The 25,198-nt window shown below is 37.7% G+C and overlaps 1 protein-coding gene across 4 annotated transcripts in view; it reads left to right on the top strand.

Moving 5' to 3' along the window:
- The window catches only part of NEO1 (neogenin 1), a 239,557-nt gene that overhangs the window by 175,943 nt on the left and 38,416 nt on the right, over nucleotides 1-25,198 (top strand). For 3 of the 4 annotated variants that reach the window (XM_051982336.1, XM_051982335.1, XM_051982333.1), the window contains exons 12-17: nucleotides 3,568-3,617; nucleotides 4,941-5,085; nucleotides 11,855-11,965; nucleotides 14,955-15,149; nucleotides 17,027-17,122; nucleotides 21,892-22,115. In XM_051982336.1, coding sequence (XP_051838296.1) covers nucleotides 3,568-3,617; nucleotides 4,941-5,085; nucleotides 11,855-11,965; nucleotides 14,955-15,149; nucleotides 17,027-17,122; nucleotides 21,892-22,115 — 821 coding nt within the window. The remainder of the gene's footprint in view (nucleotides 1-3,567; nucleotides 3,618-4,940; nucleotides 5,086-11,854; nucleotides 11,966-14,954; nucleotides 15,150-17,026; nucleotides 17,123-21,891; nucleotides 22,116-25,198) is intronic. The other variant, XM_051982334.1, reaches the window with a different exon arrangement.

The following is a 25,198-nucleotide window of genomic DNA, read 5'->3' as shown; positions in this document are numbered from 1 at the left end:
GTCTTCCTGATGGAGTCTTTCTCAATGCTTTTTCAAAGAGAACTGTTCTGTTACCTTAGGTATAGTCAACAAAATGCAGCACACAGGTCTGTACGCAGTCCTGGTCTTGGTGCTGGAGGAGCATGGTCCAGTGGAAAGATCCTGGTTCTGACAGTAGAGAATCCAGGGTCTAGTCCCACCTCCTAGCTGTGTGACCTTGGACACATCATTGAGTTCTCTTTAAGAAGAGAGTTAGACTAGAAGGCCAGTCTATGTCAGTAATCCTTTGACTATAAAGATAAAGATAAAACATTCTAAAATCTGCTAAGAAGTTTATACTCAGCTGAAGACTACCAGATATAGACATTTAAATAGCTATGAAGTATATATAAACTTAAATAAAGTCATTTTGAGAGGGAGATGGCATTAACGGTATTGACATATTTGAGTGGAGGGTCAGGAAAGGCTTCTTTTGTATAGGAGATAGTTCTGAAAAGTAGAGGTGAGGAGGAAGGGCGGACACCCCAGGTGTAACAGGCAAGATGAAATTCTGCTACTAAAGACAGCAGATCAGTTGGCTGGAATATTATATTCACTGGAATCAGTCTGGAAGGGTAAGCTGAAGATTTTGTGTTTTATCCTAGAGGCAATCATAAGGGAGTGATATAGTGGGGAAACTGATTTAGACCTATCATTGACAACTGTGTGGGAGAGGGAGGAGTCTAGAAGCTGGGAAAGCACTTAGGAGACTGTTGCAGAATTCCACATGAATAGCAATTGAGCCTTGAGCTAGGGTATAGTGGCCATGTGAGTGCAGGGGAGATGGGTATGAGATAGGATGTGAAAGTAGATAGACTCAAAGACTTGGGAAGAGACAGAATAGGAGAGGCTGGGGAGAGAGTCAGAATTAAGACTGATTCCAGCATTATGAAACTAAGTTATAGGAAGCATGGCACTGTCTCAGTTTAGAGGAAAATACAGGGTGTCCCAAAAGTCTTACTGCAGGTTTAACCTTTAAGAACTTAAGTAATATAAATGCTACAAAGTTTTTTTTTTTAATTTGAAGGGTTAAATTGGATTTAATTTTTTAAATTGATATTTCTAATTAAAATCTGACATAACCACCTTCTTGTGCTATACAACATATCTCTAGATAATTTCAAACTTTGTAAAAACTTTCATGAGCTGCAGACTCAGTGTATGAAATGATTGCCTTTTTAAATAAGAGAATGAGATTTGGACACATACACAACAGTTTAGATGTGCCCACATAAAAAAAGTCTAATAGAGATGGATAAGAGACCAAGGTGTCCCAAGTGTGGTGTTCTCTTCTTTAAAATATAATGGTTCTCTCTGGGAGCAGGTTTCTTGGGAGAATCACCACTGCTAATCCATTTCTGGGACTGAGAAAGTGTCATTCAAAAAATTCTGTGCACATAGTACATAATAATGGGGTACTATCTTGTTAAAATTAAAAAATCCTTTTTCAAAATTAAATTAAATTTAAACAATTAAATTTTCACATGATAGGTTTTGTAAGTTTGTAGTATTTCATGCTTTTCAAGTTATTAAAATTGTATTTTCAGAAACCCTATATGATGAATTCCATTTTGGTTATGTTGAGAGTTTTGATATGCTCTAGGTGCATCCAGTTAGAGCTGTCCTTTAAGCATTTGGTAATACAGAATTCTAATTCAGAAGAAAGATTAGAGATAGATATGTTTCTATAACACTCCACATAGTATGATGTCTATTTCATATATTAAAGTATAAATTAGATACACAATTAGTATACATGACCAAACCATTATTTTGCTGTACAAAAAGAATTGGACTCTGAAATATTGTACAATTAGCCTGTGAAGGAAATCAAAAATACAGGCAGGCAAAAATATAGGGATTGGGAATTCAATGTAATGGTTCTGAGTCATCTCCCCAAGTTCTTTCTCTGGGTATAGCTGGTTCAGTTCATTACTGCTCCATTGGAACTGATTTGGTTCATCTCATTGCTGAAGATGGCCAGGTCCATCAGAATTGATCATCCTATAGTATTGTTGTTGAAGTATATAATGATCTCCTGGTCTTGCTCATTTCACTCAGCAGTGTGATGTCTATTTCAGCATCATCTGCATCATATAAACCTTGAGATTGGATGAGATCATGAGGTGGGGGCCCTGGCAAAACCTAAGGGATGCCCTTTCTTGGTGGATGGGTGTAAGGCAGTGAATCAAAAATCAGGCACGTAGAAGAAAAACCAAGAGAGAGGAATCACAAAAGCAAATGCAGGAGATAGAGATAGCTTCGGAAAATTCAAGTCTGATAGTGGCGATAAGTGACCAACTTGGGGAGATGAAGAGTAGTTTTAGAAAAAGGGAGACAGAGGGAAAGATAGAAAAACAATTGGCTTATTGTCAGAGAGTAATTTCAGAGTTTTATATAAGCAACAGGTGTTAGCATTATAAAATGTGCCCAGATAAGTACAGATACAGAATAAAGAGTAAAAGAATCCAGCAGGTATCAAGTGCTAGGAGAATTCACCAAAAGCATTAGACATGAGCAACATCAGTGACTTAAGAGAGCAGTGTAGGAAGTAACTATATTGAAAAATAAGTACAGAGTAGACACGTTGACAGTTAACAGATTTTCACTGGGTGTTTTAATGACAAGATCTGAAGTCAAGAATAGAGAAAGAAATGAAAATTCACAATGTAAGTTTTCGTACTGGTCACATTGGTGAAAGGGATGGAGTTTTAACTTTGAATGAAAGAGGAAAACAGAACTGTTTGACTATTCATATGGTTCTTAGGGTCATTATGTCACTTGTTTTCAAGAAGATAGTGTGGGAACTACAGTGACCTATATCATGTAACAATGAGATCATAAGACTCTTTATTAAACACAACAGAATTACTAAATCATTTTATAGATGAAAAAAAAAAAAAAAACAGAACAGAGAAGTGATATCTTCTCCCCATAGTTACATACCTGCTTTGTTGCAGACTTGGGACCAGGAACTAGTGACCTGACTTTTTACCCACTATTCTTTCCATGACCTCAGGAAGCCTCCATTATTAAGTAATGAGTATTGGCCATGCCAGAATAGAAAGCATTTTAGAATTTCTTTGGGAACTTTTCTTCAGAATCAAAAAACATCTTTTCCAAAAATTAGTTGTCACAAATACTTTTTATCAGTCCCTGACTTGATACATCATTTCATTCTTTGGGTGTGGTCTTGAATTATCCTTAGTTGTTTACAAAAATGAAATCCATTCTCAAAAAGTTAAGATTTGTCACCACTGAGGACAGGCCACAAAGTGCCCATTTCCAAAGGTCACAAAATAAAAAAGAAAGTTTACATCTTTCCAAATGCTTCCTTTAAAGGAGAAAACATTAACCAACTCATGGAAATCTTGATGTTTGTTAGCTGATTAGGAACTAATGGGCCACATGACAATCAAAAGGCTCTCGTTGACAAATGGCATTGCTGGTGAGTTTATTTTGTATAGTCTGCATATGACATATAGTGGACCAGGTGTCCTGGGAGATGAATGGAGATCTAATCTTTTCCTTTTTATTTCACATTTCCAGTCCCCAGTGCTGCTCCTCAGAACCTGTCCTTAGAAGTGAGAAATTCCAAGGTAAAATTATGCACCAGACTTTCTGTTTCCATTGGTCCCTCTCCAAACCTCTGAGAAGTGTTGGTGGAATGCTTCTAGCACATGATTACTATACTGTGATCATCTCTTCTCCAGCATGGTCTTAGTTTTGTGGTCTTCACAAAGTATTGTCAAGGAGTAGAAATGAGCCAAGCAGTGCCTGCTGTGAGGGGAGCGGAGGTGTGGGCACTGAAGCTCAGCTTACCCAGGGTTTCTTGCCATCCTTGGAAGTGCAGCCTCAGATCTCTGCTCTCTGGTCCCCCGACCACGGAGACTAACCATGTGCTGAGTGTCAAAAATGGCACAAGAAGGCCAGCAGGAAGTGGCTTGAGGCTGGCCCATCTCTCCCGCTTATTACTTGGGGGACCTTGGGCAAGGTGCCCAAGCTTCAGTTTGTTTTTTGTTTTCTTTTTTTTTTTTTTTTACAAGCTGAATTTTTTAAAAATTAGAAAATGAAGATGGTCATTGTGTGAACTATGTATTTCCACAGGAAAGCATGTAAACTGAAGTGCTGAGGAACAGGAGCTATTATAGTTCTCAAAGGGGAGTAGCTCTTCAGGCAGAAAAGGAAGGAAAAGCCTGTAGAAGCAGACTGTAGTCTTACCCCAATCTGGGACATAGTGACTTAGCTAACTTAGGAGCCGAGGCCCTTTGGCAGAGTCAGAACAGAAGGAAGCTTCAGTAAGTCTTTCTTCAGACCCATATTTACATGGTGAGTCTGGGGGAGCTGTTCAACATCATAAGGCCCTGGCAACTTGTAAGACTGGGAGGTACAGAGAAGGTACAGAGCTCTGAAGATACAGGGATTTGCCTTCCTGGGGATGTCTCCTAATCCAACAGAAGTTCAGAGCCAATCCAAAAATATTAACATGTAAGGCATAATTTTAGCATGGTGTAATTTGTAGTTGAGACCTGCATTTAGTGTCTGAATGCTTCAGTTTAATATCGGCTTCACTACTTGCCATGTGACTGTGGACAAGTCAGCCTCTCTGAACTACAGTTCCCTTGTCTGTAAAATGGAGATGCCTATTCTGCCTACCTCATTGTGTCATTGTTAGAATCAAATGGGCCAAGTGCATGCAAGCACTGAGAAAACAAATACAAAGAATGAAATAATCTCTGTTTTTAGAGCATTATAACCACTAAGTGCTATATATAATTTCAGCTTCTGATTTGTTTATGAGCATTAATTGACTGGAAATTGTAAAATTCTTTCTCATCCCCTTATATCTAATAGTTATTAGGAACATTAGTTTCAGGTCTCTAATATATCCTAACTTTTCTCCATAATCTTATCTCCTCCAGAGCATTGTGATTCACTGGCAGCCCCCTCCAGCAGGCGCACAGAATGGGCAAATTACTGGCTACAAGATTCGCTACAGGAAATCCTCTCGCAAAAGTGATGTTACAGAGAGCGTTGGAGGAACACAGCTGTTCCAGTTAATTGAGGGTAAATTGCTTAGCATTTTAAAAACAAGAAGGAAAATATGATAGTTTCTGAATGCATAATTGTGTTAATTGACTTAGGCAAATAGTGTAGATGATTCCATTTGCTTTTGCCTGTTTAAAATTATTTGACTAGATTCTTTTAATAGTTCAAATAGGAGGAAAATTCAGGGAAAAAATCTTATTTTATTAGCTAATGTGAATCTACATTCTTTTATCAAGACACATCTTCCTTTGGATTTTTTAAACTTGTCTAGCAATACAGAATTTTTTCTTCAGAGTAAATTATTATAAAATGGGGGAAATGCTTCATTTTAAGTCGTTCTGTATAAGCAAAAATAATTTCTTCATCAAATCTGTCTTGAGTGACAACAGCAGATTTGAGCTTATGTATATTTAGTCAAATACAGTATTTTTTTTGGGGGGGGATATCTCATGAACTATAGACACCACAAATACAGAAAATGAGTAGAAGATTCTTTTACAGATAAGCCCTTTAAAATTGTTGTCTTTTAAGTCAGAACTGAATTTACAAAGTCTTTAAGCATTTCATGAGTAAATGTAGCTGAAAGGGCAACAAAATGTCAGAGCCTCTGTATTATGAGAAATTTGGCAAGAAATGAAAATTTCCAGTCTTAGTTATGATGGTTCTGATATATTTTTCATTTACTGATATCCTAACTCTGGATTGTGGTTTTCATTAGGTCTTTCTCTGTCAACAAACTATTTCATGTGCCACATTTATGTTCTTTACTTTTGCTTTAATTTACTCAAAAATTATATAGATTTCTAAAAAGGCTTTTCCTAATAATAAGGGGGGAAAATGTAACACTTTAAGATGAGGCACAGGTGCATTGCGCTAACTAACTCCTTCTCCCACCACATAAAAATCTGGCCTAATCCCTGATCCCATTATTTTACTTCAGAAGAATCCCCCAAACCCATCTTCTGATCCAGCAAATCTAAACTCAGTTGCTGGTTTCTTTCTTCTTTGGGTTCCCCTGTCTTTTCTAGTCTTCCTCATCAATATCTGAGTGATTTTGTTGGGACTTCTTTGATTCAGTCATGTTATCATGGCTTCAACTGATTCCCCAGAACAGGGGGAATGTCACGGGGCCCCTTTCACAGTAAAAAAATGTTCACATCAAAGCCCTTTGCAAGTTGGCCATATGTGGCATAGTGAAGGCTGGGATATTTTCTCCTCCCCCTTCCAAATGAATAACAAGGAAAAGAAGAGTATATGTGCTAGAGAGTATACCTGTGGAGTTAAAAGCACCAAAAGTGTGGAGAAAAGAGAAAGCATTACAGGTTCTCGCCTAAGGGTTCATTTTTGCTCACTTCCTGCATGCAGACATGGCCAAGAAAATCAAAATACCATGCAAGAGTCTTTGTCACATTGCCTGAGAATGTGGCCATTCTGTGGAGCTGAAAGTACCAGGCAAGGTACCAGCAAGTTAGAGAAGAAACAAAAACATGATCTTCTTCTCCCAGCAAGAAATCCTTGGCCTAGACAGTACAGCAGAGGGTAGGAAGGACATCTGCCAAAGGAAACCTATTTGATGACCCGTTATGGGACTCTAGATATGTATCTATATCATTCATACTAAATATCACTCACTCAAGGATCTTCTCCTTTTAATAATCTTTCTTGTGTAATGGGATTAATGGTGCTAGTGAGGAGTAAATTGGTTTTAGTTTATTGATCCAAGTTGCAGTAGGTACACAGATAATGTTAGGGATTACCAAGTAAATATTAAGTACTGACACCATCAGTAATTAGACTTTAGATTCTCCTACACCAATAGTTAGGATTTCCATTTTCAAGACTTTGATCTTATAGAGTAGTAAGTAGAATAATTGAATGCATGAAGAATAAGTTCGATTTAAGGATGATGAAGTCTTAAGAAACCAAAGAGATAGATAGTTAGATAGACAGATAGTCTCCTAAAAAGTATGAACATGATTTTTATAACATGGAGTTAAGTGGGAACTTTGTTTTTAAAAGAAACTGCTTTATTTAGAATTTTGCCAAGAAAGTGACATATCTATACCTTGTGATCCCAAGATTCCACTGCTAGAAAGTCTTTGTACACCACAAAATATTTATAGAGGTATTTCTCATAGTACCAAACAATTGGAAACAATTGATTATGGAATGACTAGAAAAAATTGTAGAACATCTGATTCTCCTTTCCCAGCATGACTCATTAAAATTGATTACTAGCAAGGAGAAAGGGGGAAGTAGGGAGAAGATAAGTTAGAGAGGGAGAAAAAAATTTTGGAACTCACAATCCTACAAAAATGCAAGTTGAAAACCATCTGTATGTATAATTGGAAAATTAATATACTATTAAAACAAAATCTCAAAAAAAGAAAAATTATAGAACATGAGTGAATGCAGTATTACTGTGCTGTAAGAAAACATGATGAAAACAGCACATAACATGGTAGCGGCATCTGAGAACAGATGTAAAATGAAGCAGCTGTATCAGAAAAACAATATCCACAATAACTACAACAATGTATACAGGAAGAACAATAACAAAACTGTTGAATCTGAATGATGTAAAATTGTATTTACAAAATTTAAAGCTGAAGAAGAGACATGAGAAGACATTTCCTCATGCTCCTTCAAAAAAGTTAGGAACCATTGTTGTGAAATACTAAAAAAAAAAAAAAAATCAATCTTTTTCTTTTTCTTTTCTTTTCTTTTTTTTGTTTGTTTGTTTATTGTTATATGTGATGTCTCTCTGGGAGGTTGTGAAAGGGAAGGATTCAGTGGAAAATGTAGTTGATGTAAGAACAAAAGATTAAAATCAAAATTTATTTTAAAAAATAAACTTGGAGTATAAAGTAATATCTAATCTTTTAGATGTTAGTTTTCTTAATATAAGCAGACATTTCTTTATACTTTAATGAACTAATTTTTTTAAAAATCCATAGCTAAATCCATTATAAAAGAGTGGCTTCACAACCATACAATTTTTATACTAAGAGAAAATGTTGAAGGTTTTTTTACCCATATTTCTTACAGGATTTAATCAGCTATCCAATCCTAAAATGTAGGGAACTGTTGGTAGCACATTTATTAAGCATTTCAGATTTAATGTCGATTGTCCAGACACAGTGTTTGAAGGGACTTCAGCTACATTATTTTGTAGGTAAATATTTTTCCCTTTGAGATTTATTAATGTCTTTACATTTATATCGCTAGACATGCAGTAGTAATTGTAAAATTAAAATTATGAGAGTGAAAGATTAAGTCCTAGAAATCCTGGGATTTCAGTAGGTGGTGCAAAGACCAGATGCAGGTGCAGACTGGATGAATAAGAGGAGAACAGGAACAAACAGAAATGGCTAAAAGTTTGGATTTCTTCAAAGAACTTAGTGACAACTGGCTCTGCCTGCTCTGTGTACTAAGGCAGGATGGGGAATCCCGCTTTAAAAACCTGGAAGTACAGGGACAGAGATGGCAGTGCTGGGAAGAATCAGGATAAGAACAGCCAATGTCTAGCAAAAAGAAAGGAAGAGGTGGCTGGGAATTTTAATTTAAATTTCCTTAAGGCCCTGGCAGGATTCTGAGTGGCAAAGCAGTCCTACTGAGAAGAAGGATCTGGGAAATAATGAAAGGGGGCAGCACAACCAAGGAGCTTTCCTACTAGAAGCCTCCTGAGAGACCCAGAGGCCAATAAACAGATAAGACAAACAGGTCCAGGGAGTCTTAGCAGGTCAGGAGGGTGAGGAGCATTGACCAGCAAACATTAGCACTGATCAGGCCCCTAGTACCAGACCTTCAGAACACAGAAACAGAAAGCTCTCTTCTATTGTGGGAGACAAGCTGGAACACAGACGTACACCCAGTGGATGCAGAGAATGAAGAATAAAACCCAATGTGACCCATGGGCAGAGAGCCCACCTTGGAGTCTGCTTCTGATACCTTGAAGTCCCTGGCAAGTCGGGGAGTGTGATCTGCGTTGGTAGAGAAGGCCCCCTACTGAGAGTTAAGTGGACCCAGACTGCCATGGAGAGAAGTGACCCGGTCCGACCTTTGCTTTAGGAATGTCACTTCAGCAGCTGTGTGGAAGTGGAAAGAAGAAACGTGAGGGACGGAGCAACGAGGAAGCTGCGGATAGACGGTGTGTTTTCCAGAGCCCATTGGTGGGCACCTGAGTCCAGAGCTAGAGGAGCAAGAGAACGCTTCTCTACTGCCCAAATTGTCAGGAAGAATGAGTTGTTCCTTGAGAGAGTGAAGTAACCACTTTAAGAGGAAACCAGAGAAGAAAAAAGGCACCCAAAAAAAGCAGCTAAGAATCCAAATCTGTGTCAGATTCTGGAGAGGAGGAGACTGTAAGAATGACCCTGGTGGTGGGGGAGCTCAGTGGGGACAGCAAGGAGAGGGCCGAGGGGGAGTGCAAGTGGGCCAGTAGAAAAAGAGAGGCCTCCTGCTGGTTGGTAATTGATACAGGTTACAAAAATGTCGGCAAAGTTCAGGAAGAAGAAAATGAAGACTACTTGAATCCTCGGAGGACTTTGCAGAGAATTGTAAAATATGAGTGATACTAAATAAGGAAAGAATTTTGGTATCACGAATAACCATCTCCTCTGGTCATTAGTGAGCCTTATAAGATAAGGCTAGTATTGATAGAAGTCATCTTATCACTGGCCGTTTTGCTGCTTGGACCAGAAATTTCCCTGGGATGTTTTAATCTTTTCTCTCTGGAACTTTGGTCATGGGACCCCTCCTCCTGATTGCCTCCCTGGGCCCACTGTGTCATGTAGATCCTAGCTCTGCTTCATTTCCATTTCCACTCCCTCAACAACAATCTCACTCTCTGTGTGCCATCCTTCTTCTCTTTCCCAACTCCCTTCTTGGGAATCTGAGCAAACAAATGCAGCAGACCTTTCGGGTATATTCTGTGCAGTTAGACCTCAGTTGCCATGACCCCACTCACCATCCAGGAAGCAAACTGTCCACCAGCTCCCCATGGATGTAGCCTCTCTCTGCTGTCCCTGCTAGAATGGACAAGGACCACCTTTGCTGTTGTATTTGTGTCCCCAAGGCTTGTTATATGGTAAGCACTGGGAAATGTAGGTGAAGTAAATACCAAAAATTCAATAAAAATACTTTTAAAAGATAAATATCTTCAATAAAAAGGATTAACATTTTTTACAAAGGACATTGAGACCATTCTCTAACAGGATGATAGCTTTTTTTTTTTTTATAACTTTCCAAAAACTGGATGAGGGATATTTGAGTGAGGGATCTAAGAAGGAAGGATGACTGTCAGGGGACATCAGTAATTTAGAAATTTCATGTCTCAGGCTCTTAAGATTTAGATCACAAAGGTCATCCAGCTCAGGCTCTTCATTTCAGCTAAGGAAGCTCATGCTCACTAACAGTAAGTGTTTTTCCCAAGATCACACAAGTGATAAGTGGCAGAGCCACGATAGGGATCCAGACAGCCTTACCCTTGACCCAGTGCTCTTTCTAGGGGCATTGCCAGGTAACAAACTAGTTTTGGGTGATGCACTTTTTCTGTTGAGCACATGTCAGCTATATAAATTGCATATTGAGTATGTTAAATAAACTTTCAGTATTCCTTATTTAAAATACCTCATGGATTGTGCACATGTGCACATCAAAAAACCCAGAACTTTTAATATTTGAAATAATAAGTATAGTCAATTATTCCTGTAAGAGTCAACATAACTTTTTTTGAAATCTACACTTCATCTACTTGTTTCATCAAGTAAAAGTTTAAGGCCAGCAGGAATCTTGAAGATCACGCAGTTCAGGACTGTTGTATTCCACATGAAAGGAGATGATCACAAAGCAGATTTGAGCAGAGCCCAAGATAGAATTCAAGGATCCAATCCTTTGCCCAGCATTTGGTCAATTCCATGTGAAGTGACACCCCTGGGTTCCAAGCCTCGTACTGACATGTCGTCCTTGTGTGCCTTTAGGAGTCCTGTCTTTGGTACTCCCCTGCTCTTTTAGGAGAGAGTACACACACCACTTAAGGAGTTAAGGAAAGGAAACACTGAGTCTGAAAACCAGAAATCCAATTGGGGGAGAGGGAAGAGGGATAGTCCAATGAGCTGCAGCTGGCTGGGAGAGCTGGATTTTGTTCTCAGAGAATGCTGATTTACTATAGGTGCCTGTAGGCATTTCAAGTGACCTGGGAAAATTAATGGGAAAAGGATATTTAGCAGAAAACTTAGAGGATCTGAAAGGAAACATTTTGTTCTATGCAAGCCCTGGGCATCTTTGGGGTCAGCTTGATTCTATTCTTGAGTTGTGACAGAACCACTCACTCACTCTGTGACCTGGGTGCCTTCTGGGCTTTTAGTTTCCTCACTTGTAAAAAGAAAATGAATGAATGATCTCTAAAATCTCTCCAAGCCCTAGAAAAATTAGTTGTGCATTCTAGTCAGAGCCTTTTCCATTACAGTTTCTGCCCCAGGTTACAATTTTAAATATATTGCATTAGATTGACTCTTAACTTTGACATAGACTTTGACAAGACAGCCATAGCCTATATTTCTTAGTATCACACTAAGTTTACATATAAAATAGCGTCTCTTAAGATAAGAAATTACTAGTTTGTTCCTGGTGAGATTTCCCTTTCCAACATCTTTTTATTATCTGAACAGTAATGTAGTATTATTAAGATCTTATTGTCAAACTTAACCTAAGTGTAAAATACAGTCTTTTTAGAACATCATCTCTTGATGTTCTGTTTCTTATGTACGTTTTATTGTTTGAACAATAGGTCTTGATCGGGGTACCGAGTATAACTTCCGAGTGGCTGCACTTACAGTCAATGGTACGGGACCTGCTACTGATTGGATGTCTGCAGAAACATTTGAAAGTGATCTAGATGGTAAGTGTTAATGAATAGAGCTAGTGGTGAACATGTTCTATATACCCCTTGTTACTGGTCTTATTACAAAGCCAAAGTAATGAACAAACAAATCACAGTGAATCATTTAGTGAAAATTTTTAAATATCATTATGAACTGATTTAGTTATTCTATCTTTATTGTTCAGCATCCTGTAGTGTTTTCTAAATGTATACTCCAGGGGGGAAAAAAAAAAAACCAAGAATAAATAAACATAAAGACATTACTTTAGAATAGTTATGAACCAAAGTAATATATAAGTAGATGTGAAATTTGCATCTGATCCTATTCCTTATCCCAAATTCCCTTCCTCCCTAACTCTAGGCTCCATGAATTTGTTGAAAATCGAATCTTCATATGAGTCTTGTCTAGCCATCTCTGTTAACCTGCTGGATTTGTGACTTCAGGCCAATCAATTAATCCCTCTGGGCTTCAGTCTGTAAAATGTGACATCTGGGCCAGCTGATGCATGAGATTTCTTCCAGGACTGATGATATTTGAATCTTAGGAAGTGACTCAGAATGTATGTGCTAGCTGAACAAAAATGTGTGTCTGAGGGGCTTTGTGGTTCAATGAGAAGAGCATCATATTGAGGGTCCATGCAGTTGCTGATGTCTAGGCTTTACTGGCTGGCATTGAAAATTGACTGAATCTCTCCAAGCCTTAGTTTCTTCATATGTCAAACATAGCTTCTGAGTTTATTCAGACTTTAGCACAAGAAGATGTGTAAAGTAAAGCCACTTAAATGTTTTCATTTACTACTAGTGATATATATCTATATCTGTTTATCTAAACTATCAAATAGTTGGAATTTCAGGGATACAGAATAAAGAAGAGGAAGAAGGAAAAGGTAGATAGATCACTGTGAGACAAGTGCAGCTCTTGCTATTTTCCCCATCTTACAGATGATGGAACTGGGGCTCAGAGTACCATGCTTTGTCCCAGATTAAAGTCAGTTAAATATTGGAATCATAAATATTGGAATATATATGATATTATACTATATATAATATACTATATATATGTGATGTTATATTATATATGATGTTAAATATTGGAATATGATTTTTTTTGTATTCCTATTTTCTTTAACAAAAATTTGTATTTATAGAAACTCTTTGCTAAGGACAAAGATTTAGAAATTTAAGGGGGAATGGCCATCAATAGGGGAGTGGCTGAATAAATTGTGATATGTGACTATGATGGAATACCATTATTCTATAAGAAATGATGAGCAGGATGTTCTCAGAAAAAGCAGGTGTCCTCCATGAGCTCCTGCAAAAATGAAATATACTATGAACAAAGTAACAGCAAAACTGTAATATGATCAGCTGTGAATGACTTTGCTTTTTTTCAGCAATACAAAAGGACTTAAAGGATGAAAAATGCTATCTATACCAGAGAAAGAGTGGATTGTGTCTGAATACAGATTGAAGCATAATTTTTTAAAACTTTATTTTTCTTAAGGTTTTTTTGGGAGGGAGTAATCTATATTTTCTTTCACAACATACCTTTTATGGAAAAGTTTTGCATGACCTTGCATGTGCCTTCTCAATAGGGGGATGGGGAAGAAAGAAGAAATCTGGAACTCAACATTTGAAAAACAAATGTAAAAAAAATGTTTTACATGTAGCTAGAAAAATCTACACATATATAAAATAAACAAAAAATTGTGTTATGAAAGATGGCTCTCTGAAAGTGGAAAGGCAACTAATGGGGAAATTTAAATAATATTAAAAATGAAATAGCAAAAAAATTTTTTTTTTTTGGAAAAAGAAACTAAAATCAGGAAGCTTACTTTTAGCGAAAAATCTTCCAAATAAGTACAATAGCATTTTGGTCCTTTAATGTTCATTAAACTCTATTACTAACTGTGACTTAGTACTAGAACTTTATTTTTTGAAAGGATTATTCTTTATGAATAGAAATAGCACATTCAGAAAATTTGAACATGGGATTAAAGGCAATTACTAAAATTATGGCTGTATTTTTTGTACAAGGAAATAGAGAAGGTATTTTTACTTTGTTAGTTATCAGGCTGAAGAACAGATTGGAGAGATTTAATCTCTAGAAAAAAGCAATTTACTTAGAACATAAAAGACTAATAATTATTAGAAGACATTGAACAAGTTGTGTTTGTTCCTACTGCAGCGTTATTTTGGAATGTGCCTGTTGATGAGTTGTTCTTCCTCATTATTTTAGAGCATTTTCTTATGTTGCTAATTATTTTCCAAGGAAAATAGTCTGGATTAAAACAACTTACTTTCTCCGTACATGGAGTGCAAGGCATTTCAGGAGAGCTCTCTTACCTGCATTTGGGGGCAAGACAGAATATCCACAATATATTCAATAAAGCAGTTTCTGCTTCTTAAAAACCTTTAGGAAAATTTTCCTAGAAAAGAATGGCAAGGTTTCCTCTGATTAAATCCCTTGTAGCATAAGGACAAGATATTTCTTAGTAAAAACAAAGAGAAAGAGATCAGTGTTTTAATTTTTTAAAAAATACACTTAAATAACATTTACTACAGTTGAAGCAGGAGAAATTGTCCCTGCCGCATAATTGAAATTTTATTTCTTTAACTTTTATCTATTCTGCTCTTTAATAAATAAAAAAACAAGTAACATTCCAGTGGATATTTCGTATTGTGTCTTTCAGTTTCCACTGTCACATTTAAATCCCCTGTTTTCTAGCCAAGCAGAATTACTTTGGCATTAATGCTTAAGACAGCTGGTTGACTGTTACTTTTTTTTCCCTTCATTTCTCAGTGAGACAGAATTGCAGGCCAAATTAAACAGTGCTACAAGTTTGCCTACTTCCTTATGCACCTGCATCTGGCTTCTTTCTCTGCTCTTAGAAATGCCCTTTAGAGACTTAAGGACCTAAACGCTAAACTCCCAGGAGACAGTAAGCACGACCAGCTGTGTTTGAACATAGTCAGTCACCCCTTGCTTTTCTTGTTCCTTGCACAGAAACGCGTGTCCCTGAGGTGCCCAGTTCTCTCCACGTCCGCCCACTCATCACTAGTATCGTCGTGAGCTGGACTCCTCCAGAAAATCAAAACATTGTGGTCAGAGGCTACGCGATCGGCTATGGCCTGGGCAGCCCTCACGCTCAGACCATCAGAGTGGACTACAAGCAGCGTTACTACACGATTGAGAACCTGGGTGAGCAGGAGGGGATTGTTTTGTTTCTGAAGTAGGTGGGCTGAAAGTGGCAAGCCTGGGAGCCACACAGCTAGTGAGCAGTGAGTCTGAGCCCAGGGCCTTCTGCTTTCCCCCACTGTACTATCATCTACTTATTTCTTCCATAGCTCTCGATTCTTTCCTCATTTCTTTACTGCCTTCCTCTTCTTATAACTCCACCTCTAGAAATTCTAGTTGAGCCTGTGCTTAGCTATATTTTCCTTCTGAGACTTTGCTTGTCATTGTTTTGGAGTCATTCTGTTTTAGATTTGCAGCTTGGGTATCCAGGTTGTCATAATAGCTTTTATAGATAGTATAGTATGATGGCTAGAGAGCAGGCCCTCTTGAGCCACTTACTAGCTATGTGATCCCTTGCAAGTCACTTAATTCTGATTGCTTCAGTTTTCTTGTCTGTAAAATTGGGATGATAATAATAGCACCTCCCTCCCAGAATTATTGTAAAGACCAAATGATAACATTTGTAAAGCATGCTAAGTTTGCTGCCTGACACATAGTAGGAGCTATATGAATATTAGCCATTACCTTTGCCATCATAATGGGATTCTTTTTTTGTTTCTTTGAATCTACTTCCTAACTATGGACTTTGTGTAATTTTGGAGCTAATTCCTGAGTTGGTCTTACTACTACTTTAGTGTGGGGTGTGAATGTTGTGTTTTCCAGGAGCAGCAGCTCAAGCTGGGGACCTGTAAACTTTCAGTGTTCACAAATGTGTTCTGATAAATGGCAAAGTTTAATTGATGCCCTTCTGGTCTGAGTAACAGAACTATGGGCTTGCCATTGTTGGAATCCTAGGAGACTGATTTTAAGCTCTGCCACCAGCCTTGAGCAGAGACCCCCTTCTCAGTCCACTCTGGCTCTACTTTGTCATTTTGGATCTACCTTCCAGTGTGGGAATAGTTCCAAATAGAAAGTAGACTAAATTTTTTCAAGTAGAAAATACTTTTCCAAGTTCTAATTTCCCAAATTAAATTAATAATAAATATTTTTCTTTTAAAAATTTAAGATTCAAATTTCTACCTTGAACAAAGCTGTGATTAAAGTCCATTTTTATTTCTTTTTTTTGTTTTGTTTTGTTTTTTACTTCTTTTTTTCCCTGAAGACTCCAAAATAGTAAATGATGTGATTACCTAATCTCTTCCATCTACATCAAAAACAAAACTTTTTTTATATTCCCAAAAAACTTCTAAAAACAGTCCTCCAGTATTTAAGTGTCTGCTATGGGCCACTTTGTTTCAGTCAGTAGTAGAGAACATACCTTCATTCCTCTAGGTAGCATGGCATAGTGGCTAGAAAGTAGGCTAGCCTTGGAATCAAGAAGCCTTGCTTTCATTTCCTGTCATGGGCTGGACTTGGTGCTCAGCACAGGAAGCATCAGCAAAAATGAAATCATCCCCATTCTCAAGGAGTTTATGTTCTATCAAAGAAGACAATGAGTACATATCTTAATATATACAGAATCAATATAAACTCTGCAATGACACAAATAAGACCAACACATATATAACAAGAGGTAAAAGCTAAAACCATGTGGGGATATATACTAGCAATAGCTAAGAGATGAGAAACATCAGAGTAAGGAAAACCCTTTTTAAAAAGGTGATAGAAGAGGAAGGGGCTATTGTCTCCTGTTCAGAGGAGCCTTTCGACTTTGAAGACTTTTTAGCCCTGAAATACGCAGAGGAGAGGAATGATGCTATTCTGGCTTGAAGGAACTTGTTCGGAGGTGTGGGGAATTGGTATGCACAATCATAAAAGTACATGAAGACATAAATGTAATCCTCTTAGATTGATTAATAATTAAATGTTTTTAAATTCTCATAAATTACTTTTCTTTTTAGACCCAAGCTCCCACTATGTAATTACCCTGAAAGCCTTTAATAATGTGGGTGAAGGCATCCCACTGTATGAGAGTGCGGTTACCAGACCCCATACAGGTAAGTCACCATTGCTTTCTTTAAACTTTATTTAGCAGAACAAAATAGGTCAGAAGGAGTAATAATCACATAATATTTCTTTTTAATGTGTTATCTGTAGTTCGTGTGAATAAACGTGTTATTAGTACAGGAAAAGTAGTTTTATTGTCTGGACTTAACTTTTGGAAAAAATGGTGATGCCAGAGTTTTTAAAACAAAGAAATCTGATGTGGTTTGTAAAGTCTTCCCTAATTCTACCAGTGCCTAATGCTTCATCCCTGCACAAATGATCGTGGATTTATTTTTCTGTGTAAAAACCATAGGAGTCCCAGGATGAGGGCAGTGACTGTCTCTTTTCTGTCTCTAAATATTCCTGACTCCTAGAACTGCTTACCCAGAGTGAGTCTTTATAGGTGATAGTTGTCACTGTTGTACTATAATATTAATAGATCCTACCAAGGAAGATGGGTTTCCAGGAGAGATCCAGGGGCATATTAGCAGTCTCTCATCCAAGGAACCCTGCCCAGCTAGGATCAAAGAGACAGGTCACCAGAAAAATTGGACACCTGCTAAAATGTAAAGAGCACTATAGTCTGCATTGATAGTGTACCCTCACTGATAAAATCATGGGTCTTTAAAAAATTGAAGAGAAATTATCTTGATATAGATATAGATATTTATTAATTTATTTAAATTGTGTCTTTAGGACACTTACATTTTAGAGATTTGTTTCCTTCTTTGGTTATCTAGAAAAGATCCTTTATATATTGTGTCAGTGAAAATGAGCTCTCTTAGGATTCAATCCAAAGTCTTAAGGTTTTTTACTTAAACACTTATGATTTATTCAGTTCCTCTAAATATGCATTATCAGGAGAACCAAATTTTGTGATCACATTTCTTCATCTTGGTAGAGAATATACTGTATTCTTCTAAGGCTGACCATAATAATATCTGTTTCCCTTTTTTATGCTTTATATATATACTTCAGACAATAAAACCAATGTCAGTTCATGACTATTACTCATTTGACCACATATGTTTTCAAGACAGATGAATTTTCATTAGTATCCTTAGGTACTTAAATCTCTTCTCTTTAATTTAATGTAATGTAATTTTTGGTCATATTTTAAATAAAGAAGATACATTCATTCCTAGAGCCTTAGATACTTACTACTTTTGTGGCTGTGAGCAAGTCATTTAATTGCTGTGAACCTCAGTTTCCTCATCTGCAAAATTCTATAAATTTTAATTCATGGAACAAAACATAACACTAAAATAGATGAGAAAAGCTACCAAACTGTTCATAATCTTTGACCCAAATATCTCCCTGCTGGGCTGATATCCCAGTAAAGCCAAAAACAGGAGGGTTCCCAAAGATAACAAAATATTCATAGAAGCACTTTTTTTTCAAGTAGAAACTTGGTTGTCAAATTAGTTAGGATCAGATAAGCACTGTGGTAAATTAGTAAAAGGTAATAATACCATGCCATTCATTAAAAACCATAGTTTGGGGGCAGCTAGGTGGTGCAGTGGATAGAGCACCAGCCTTGAAGTCAAGAGGACCTTCAAATCTGGCTTCAGACACTTAAAACTTCCTAGCTGTGTGATCCTGGGCAAGTCACTTAACCCCAGTTGCCTGGGGGAGGGGGAACATAGTTTGAAATTTAGAGAAAGATGGGAATATTTGTATGACCAGATTCAGAGCAAATAAGCAGAATCAAGAAAAACATCATCATCATTGCAGTAATGTAAATAAAAACAGAATATTAAGTCCAGAAGGCAAATGATAATATGTTCTGTGTGTGGCACACAGGGACACATATAGGCGCTATATCAGCCAGTTTGACTACATTGGTTTTTTTTTTTTCTTTGTTACCAAAAGATAATTTGGTAGATGAGGGAGAGTGAATATCTAGCATAGCATTGAGGGTAACTCTCTGGCAAGTGTGACCCTCAAAAAGCTATTACATGTTCATTTTGTTCCAGAAATCCAATCCCAAATATGATTCATAGCTCATAAGCCCCTACCAATGTGTCTACTTTTATTAGTGAACCAGATTATTATCAAAAAGACCCCATGGAACCCTTTGGAGATTGGGGAATAAGCTGGAGACAAGCTGCCACGGCCCACTGCTTCCCCATTTGCAAGCTAGTCCAGGTGTAGTGTTAACAACTGTGGGTCTTTTAGAGTGAGAGAAAAATTGTTTATTTGGTTATTCTCATGAGAAGCAGGTATGTTCCTAAGCGAAACACACATGAATACAGGAGTGAGAGCAAGCTTTATATTGTTAGTTCGGATCTTTACCCTTCCCTTCAAGTCTTGGATTGGTCGGTTCACAATCCGAGTTACAATTGGTCAGTTTTACAATCCTCTTTATTCACCCCATCCCATGTCCAAAGGCTCGTGCCCTTCCATTGACCTTCATCAGTTTGGGCTGGTTTAGGTCTGGGCTCTTTTATCAGGAACTTTGATGTTTGGCCAGTTCCTTAGCTAACCTAGTGATTGGTTGGAGAAATCTTAACAAGATGTTTCACTCTTCCCTTCATCTTGTTTGACACCATTTGTGGAAATCTAATTTCTCACATTCTTCACACAACTAGCTCAAAGCAATAAAATGAAAGGAAAGGTAGCAAGGAAGCATTTCCCCTATGAGCCTCAGGCACCTTCTCCCACAAATACAGCTGCTGAGAGGGGAAGGCTGGATACACGTGGAGGCCCAGATATGAATGGAAAACTCCTGCCCTTGATGTTTTCTGATGGGGTCAGCATGGAATTCTTTCCAGACCATGCCCCCACCAGGCCTTTATCCCAGCACTGTATGGCTTCTCAGCTGTTAGATCTCTGCTACTCTTGGCTTGGTGATTTTCTCTCTGTTTATCCCTGCTTTTCTCTCAGTGTCCTGGGCTTTCAGCTGTTCAAGAGCCATAGCATTCTGTTGGTCTCTACTGAGACCTGCTTCCAGGCTTTCCCTCTTTAGTTCCTCCCACGAGAGGCTACCAGTGTTGTATGGCAACCTGACAGCCTCCAAATTATGAAGGCAGGCTGAATGTTAGCCAGGAACAGTGAGCCTTTATCACCCCTAGATAACAGAAGCTAGAAGAAGTACCTCAGTGGTAAGAGGATAGCTTTTCTTTTAGTCTTGGTTTCCTGTGCTAGGAGAGAAGTCCATTGTCCCAACATCCTCTAACTTGGAGTTGGAAATTCTCTTTGTCCTCTCCAGCTTGTTAATAAATCAGTATTATTTAGAATACAAGTAGAGGAAGCAAAAGAATTGTTTTCCTCCCTGGCCCACATTCCCTCCTCTTTGCTCTTCCCTGTGTTTTGATCAAAAACCTTTGCAGTCTCCTTATGTAGAGAAAGGAGGATAAAGTTAAAAACATTATTTTTAAAGATATGTAATATTAACTTTAAAGATATCTTAAAATGTTGATATTTTGAAATATGGCGTAAAGTTGCTCATAACAGATGGTCTCATTTTTCATAGTGAAATAGGAGATATAGTCATCTGTTGAAATGACTGAAGGATGAGGCAACCATGGAGAACTTGAGGAAAGAGAAGATTTAGATCAGCCATTTCAAGAAGTGTGATGGAGAGTAGATATAATTTCTTCAAAAGTGTGCCTTTTTTGAGGCTTATTCTTATTCTTGGAAGCAGTATTACCAGGACATTTGACACATCCCACAGAGATCATTCTCAGTTCCAGAGTTGATTCCATGTCTTGAGTTCATTTAAGGGCTTGAATGAATGAATGATCAAACATTTATCATGTGCTGTATTCAAAGCACTGTGCTAATCCTTGGGGATACACATAGAAAAGGAGCCCACATTCTAATAGGAAAGACAGCACATATAGAAAGTTTTAGCTCTGAGTGAATTGGCATTTCTCCATTTTTATCCCAGGTTCTTTGGTATATAGTAATCAGGAATTTCTACTGATAAAATCAAATTAGTTTCTCATATTGAATCAACAAGGACTTTGGTGAACAGAACTTTCTTTTCTGGGTCTTTGTCACTTGTGAGTACAGCACCCTTAGAAACAGCTCCCAACCTGCTGCATCCCGGTCAGGTTTGTTTCTCAAGATGATGGCTGCACAGACAGGGCTTGAAGCCAGACTGGTGATCTGGGAGATGTTTGCTATTCCAGGGGCTCTTGGGCTTACTTGCCCATTGGTGGCAATTAGATTAGTGACATCAAAGAAGGTGAGAAGGCCTCTTCTTCACATTGATTTCTCCCATGAAGCAGAATTAGTGGTCTTAGGGGAACTACTCTTCCCCTTTGTTCTGGCATTCAGTCCTGGGCTTTCTCTATCCAGATCTCAGGGGAGGTGGTGGTTTTATTTGCCTGGAACAAGAGTGATTCATATGCACTTAGTGGGCAGTATAGGCTGAAGCAGGTACATCATGACATTTTGAAATCCCCAGAGGTCAGCTGCATTCACTGAGGCAGTCATTTCTTTATTAGAAGAAACACTGGATGAGTCATTTTAACAAATACTAGTCTTAGTACATTTATGTATGGTACACTTAAGTATGACATGTTGTCAAGCACTGAGCTTATTTCCTTGCATGTTTTTTTTGCCTTGAAGAACAAATTTGGGGTGGGTTTTAAAAAGTAATTGTATGTTGTTGATTAACCCTGGATTCTTTCTTTCTCTTTCTCCATTTCATTCCATTGTATTATCCCACATTTCCTTTTTGTTTTGTTTTGGTTTTGTTTACCTTTTAAATGCCACCTTTTTTTTTTTTTTTAAATTAAAATGCACGGCTTTTTGCCCATCAATCCCCTAGATACTTCTGAGGTTGATTTATTTGTTGTTAATGCTCCATACACTCCAGTGCCAGATCCCACCCCTATGATGCCACCGGTGGGAGTTCAGGCTTCCATACTGAGCCATGACACCATAAGGATTACGTGGGCGGACAACTCACTGCCAAAACACCAGAAGATCACAGATTCGCGGTACTACACAGTTCGATGGAAAACCAATATCCCTGCTAACACCAAGTATAAGGTATTAACAATTGTACTGCATGTAAGAGTTCAGAGATGAGCGACACAGAGGAATTTTGTGATGGGAGTGTGGGAGACACCCAGGTCACAGCTCCCATCTTGTAGTCTCCTATCTAAGTGTTAATTTGAGAGTGTCATTTTATTGTACTTTTAGCAGAATTACTATGGTAGCTCCTATTGAAGAGGTGAGGAAAATTTAACAGGGAGTGGAATTTTCTGAGGAACACCAGTTTTGAAAAACGTTGTGTTAGATGTTTCATGAACATCTAATCAGCTATAAGGTGAAAAGCAAAGTGGGTCAGAATAGTGGAAGTGAGCTTAGTAGATGGAAGAAAGGAAATACCAATAATATCCTAATTAGGAAATATCAGTAAGATTCTAATTAGGAAATGTCAATAATTGTTTTATCTATATATGGAAGAGTAATGTTTTTCCAGATTTTCTCTTAAGAGGATTGAGCCATTCAGATCATAGAATTTTAGTATGGCAGAGACCTCATGTGTTTTTGTAGGCCAGGTTCTTCTCCTTCACCCTTATCCCTGCAGAAAAGCTAAGTTCCTTGGTCAGGGTCAGATTGCTATTTCATAACAGCTGGTGCAAAGCCTCTCCTTACTCCCATGTTGCTTCATATTCAACAAGAAGGGTGGCATGAAATGAATTCAGACTTTTGAGGGGAAAAAGAAATAGTTGCATCAAATTATTTCAATCATTGACCACATTCTTTAAATAAAATTTCTTTGATAGATTTTTTTTTTGTGCATTAAAAATAATTGTATAAAATCACTATATTCTACTTATATACATACACACATAAGCACTCATATCCATGGAACACTGTGTGGGGTGAATAGAAAAAATTGTTAGTGGTATAAGTCAGCTAAGAAGTATATAAAACAGCTTTGTTTCTTGTTTTTTTCAAATAGAAGAAAATGTGTCTAGCTATAATCAGCTTGGTGGCTCAGGATATAGAGTGCCAAGCCTGAAGTCAGGAATCAGGAAAATCTGAGTTCAAATCCAGGCTCAAGCATTTAATAGTTGTGTGATCCTGGACAAATCACTTAACTCTGCCTCAGTTTCCTCAACTATACAATGGGAATAACAATAATAATAATAGCACCCACCTCTCAGGATTGCTGTGAAAATCAAATGAGGTGATACTTGTAAAGCATTTCACATGATGCCAGGTACATATAAATGCTAACTATTATCCTAGCTGTTGTTATTATCATTATTGTTCATGGGTAGTGATATTTTTCAATTGGAGCAACTGAATAAAAATGTGAACTGTTACATTTGTGAAATTTTCCACTTTGCATTTTTTTGAGTTATTGTAAGAAAGGCATGTTTATTGGCACTTTGTATCTTTAGGTTTCTGATTTAAAATACTTATGAGAATAGTGTTATCCTTAGACAGTTTTTCTACAAATGGTTTTACTACCACCCAGTGGCAGCAGGCTTTTATCATGTGATGCTGAGATCTAGATTTAAACCATCGATCTTATTGACCATGGTGATCAAAAACAACGAGGTTTTTAAAATTAATTATATTTAAACAGGAAGTCACATTGTATAGTAAGAAGCACAGTGGACGTGGGGTCGAAGGACCAGACTCAACCCTCTTAGCAGCTCGTGAATCTGAGGGAGTTGTCCGACTTCAGGACTTGGCTACACTAACATGTGTGAGGTCCCTTCTGTGACAGGTGGAGGACTGCTAGGGGAGAATGTTCAGATGTTGCCATGATAGTAAATACTTTTATTCAATTGCTCAACTTTGTTAAAGTATGGAAGGGTTTTTGATTTGGTTTTGGTAGTGTTTGAGGTTTCTTTCTTTAAACAAAAAAGAGCAAAACAAAAAAAATAATATAAATAAAATGCATTTCAAAAGTTTTTTTTAAAAAGAACTACAACCTATTATTTAAAGATGATAACTTCTAGAGCACATTTGTTTTAAGTGGCTATAATTTGATACCTTTCTCATTGATTCTTAACTTTCCAATAATGACTGTAATTAGGACTAACTTTTTTGATGACTCCCAAATCCTACTTTAGAGTCACATCCTGCCAGGATTAGTGGTAGAGTTCCAAGCTTTAGGCCAACTTGGTATCACAGTATTCTGAGGACACTCATGATAACTCTGAAGTGTGGAAAGCTTTGGGACATTGTGTTTCAATTATCTTCATGAATATCTGTCACTCCCATAGACCTAGGCACCAGGAAGACTCTCAGTGAGGAAAAAATACATGGGTTAAAGTGGAAGGGGCTGGGACAGGATGAAAGTTTGGAGTCAGTCTTACCTGGAGAAAAGATGCATTAGTGGGCGCTGATGAAATTTCAGTGGAGGAAGTGAAGGAAGAGGATGGCAATGGTAGGAATCTCTTAGGAACTTTCCAGCCAAGAAAAAGTCTGGCATCTGGCAGCAGGGTTCTCCATAAGTGGGGGCAAGGGCCAGCAGAAAGAGCACACTCCCAGAAGCCAGGGCTCCAGCCCAGGCTGCCACCAACAACTGGTGTGACCTGAAAGAAATTTCTTCAGCCCTCCAGGCATCCTTGAGATGAGAATGCTCATAGGATTCTTAGATCAAATAAGTTAATGTTTATATTTAAAGTGCTCATAACTGAAATCATTATGCACATATGAACTAGTGACATTAATCTTTTGGTTCTTAGCAAAAAAAATTCAACAATTATTTAACAAATTAATTTAATGACACTATAAGCTAGATATTGGGGCTATACAGCTGAATAAGATATAGTTCCTTCCCTGAAGTGCTCTATCACTGCTGATTACAATGAATGACTTTTTGTTAACCAGGCAGTTATAAACACTGAGGGTGCAAAAACATAAGTGAGGTGATTGCAGCCCTCAAAGAGTTCACATCCTCATGGGGAAGGTGGATGGGACAGAGGCCAGGTACCATCATTACAGATAAATCATTAGAGACTATAAGAAGTTATCAGTGATGGGCAAGGCACTCACAAATGGAGGAATCTAGAAAGGCTTCTTGAAGGGGCAGGCACATGATAAAGAGGAGATAAGAAGGGAGAGCCTGCCATCCCTGGGCAGCAGCCTCATGGACAAGGAAT

This window comes from Antechinus flavipes, chromosome 2 (assembly GCF_016432865.1).
Source record: "Antechinus flavipes isolate AdamAnt ecotype Samford, QLD, Australia chromosome 2, AdamAnt_v2, whole genome shotgun sequence".
Classification (NCBI taxonomy): domain Eukaryota; kingdom Metazoa; phylum Chordata; class Mammalia; order Dasyuromorphia; family Dasyuridae; genus Antechinus; species Antechinus flavipes.
Note: the sequence above shows the minus strand (reverse complement) of the source record. Positions and strands in the feature narration are given on the sequence as shown.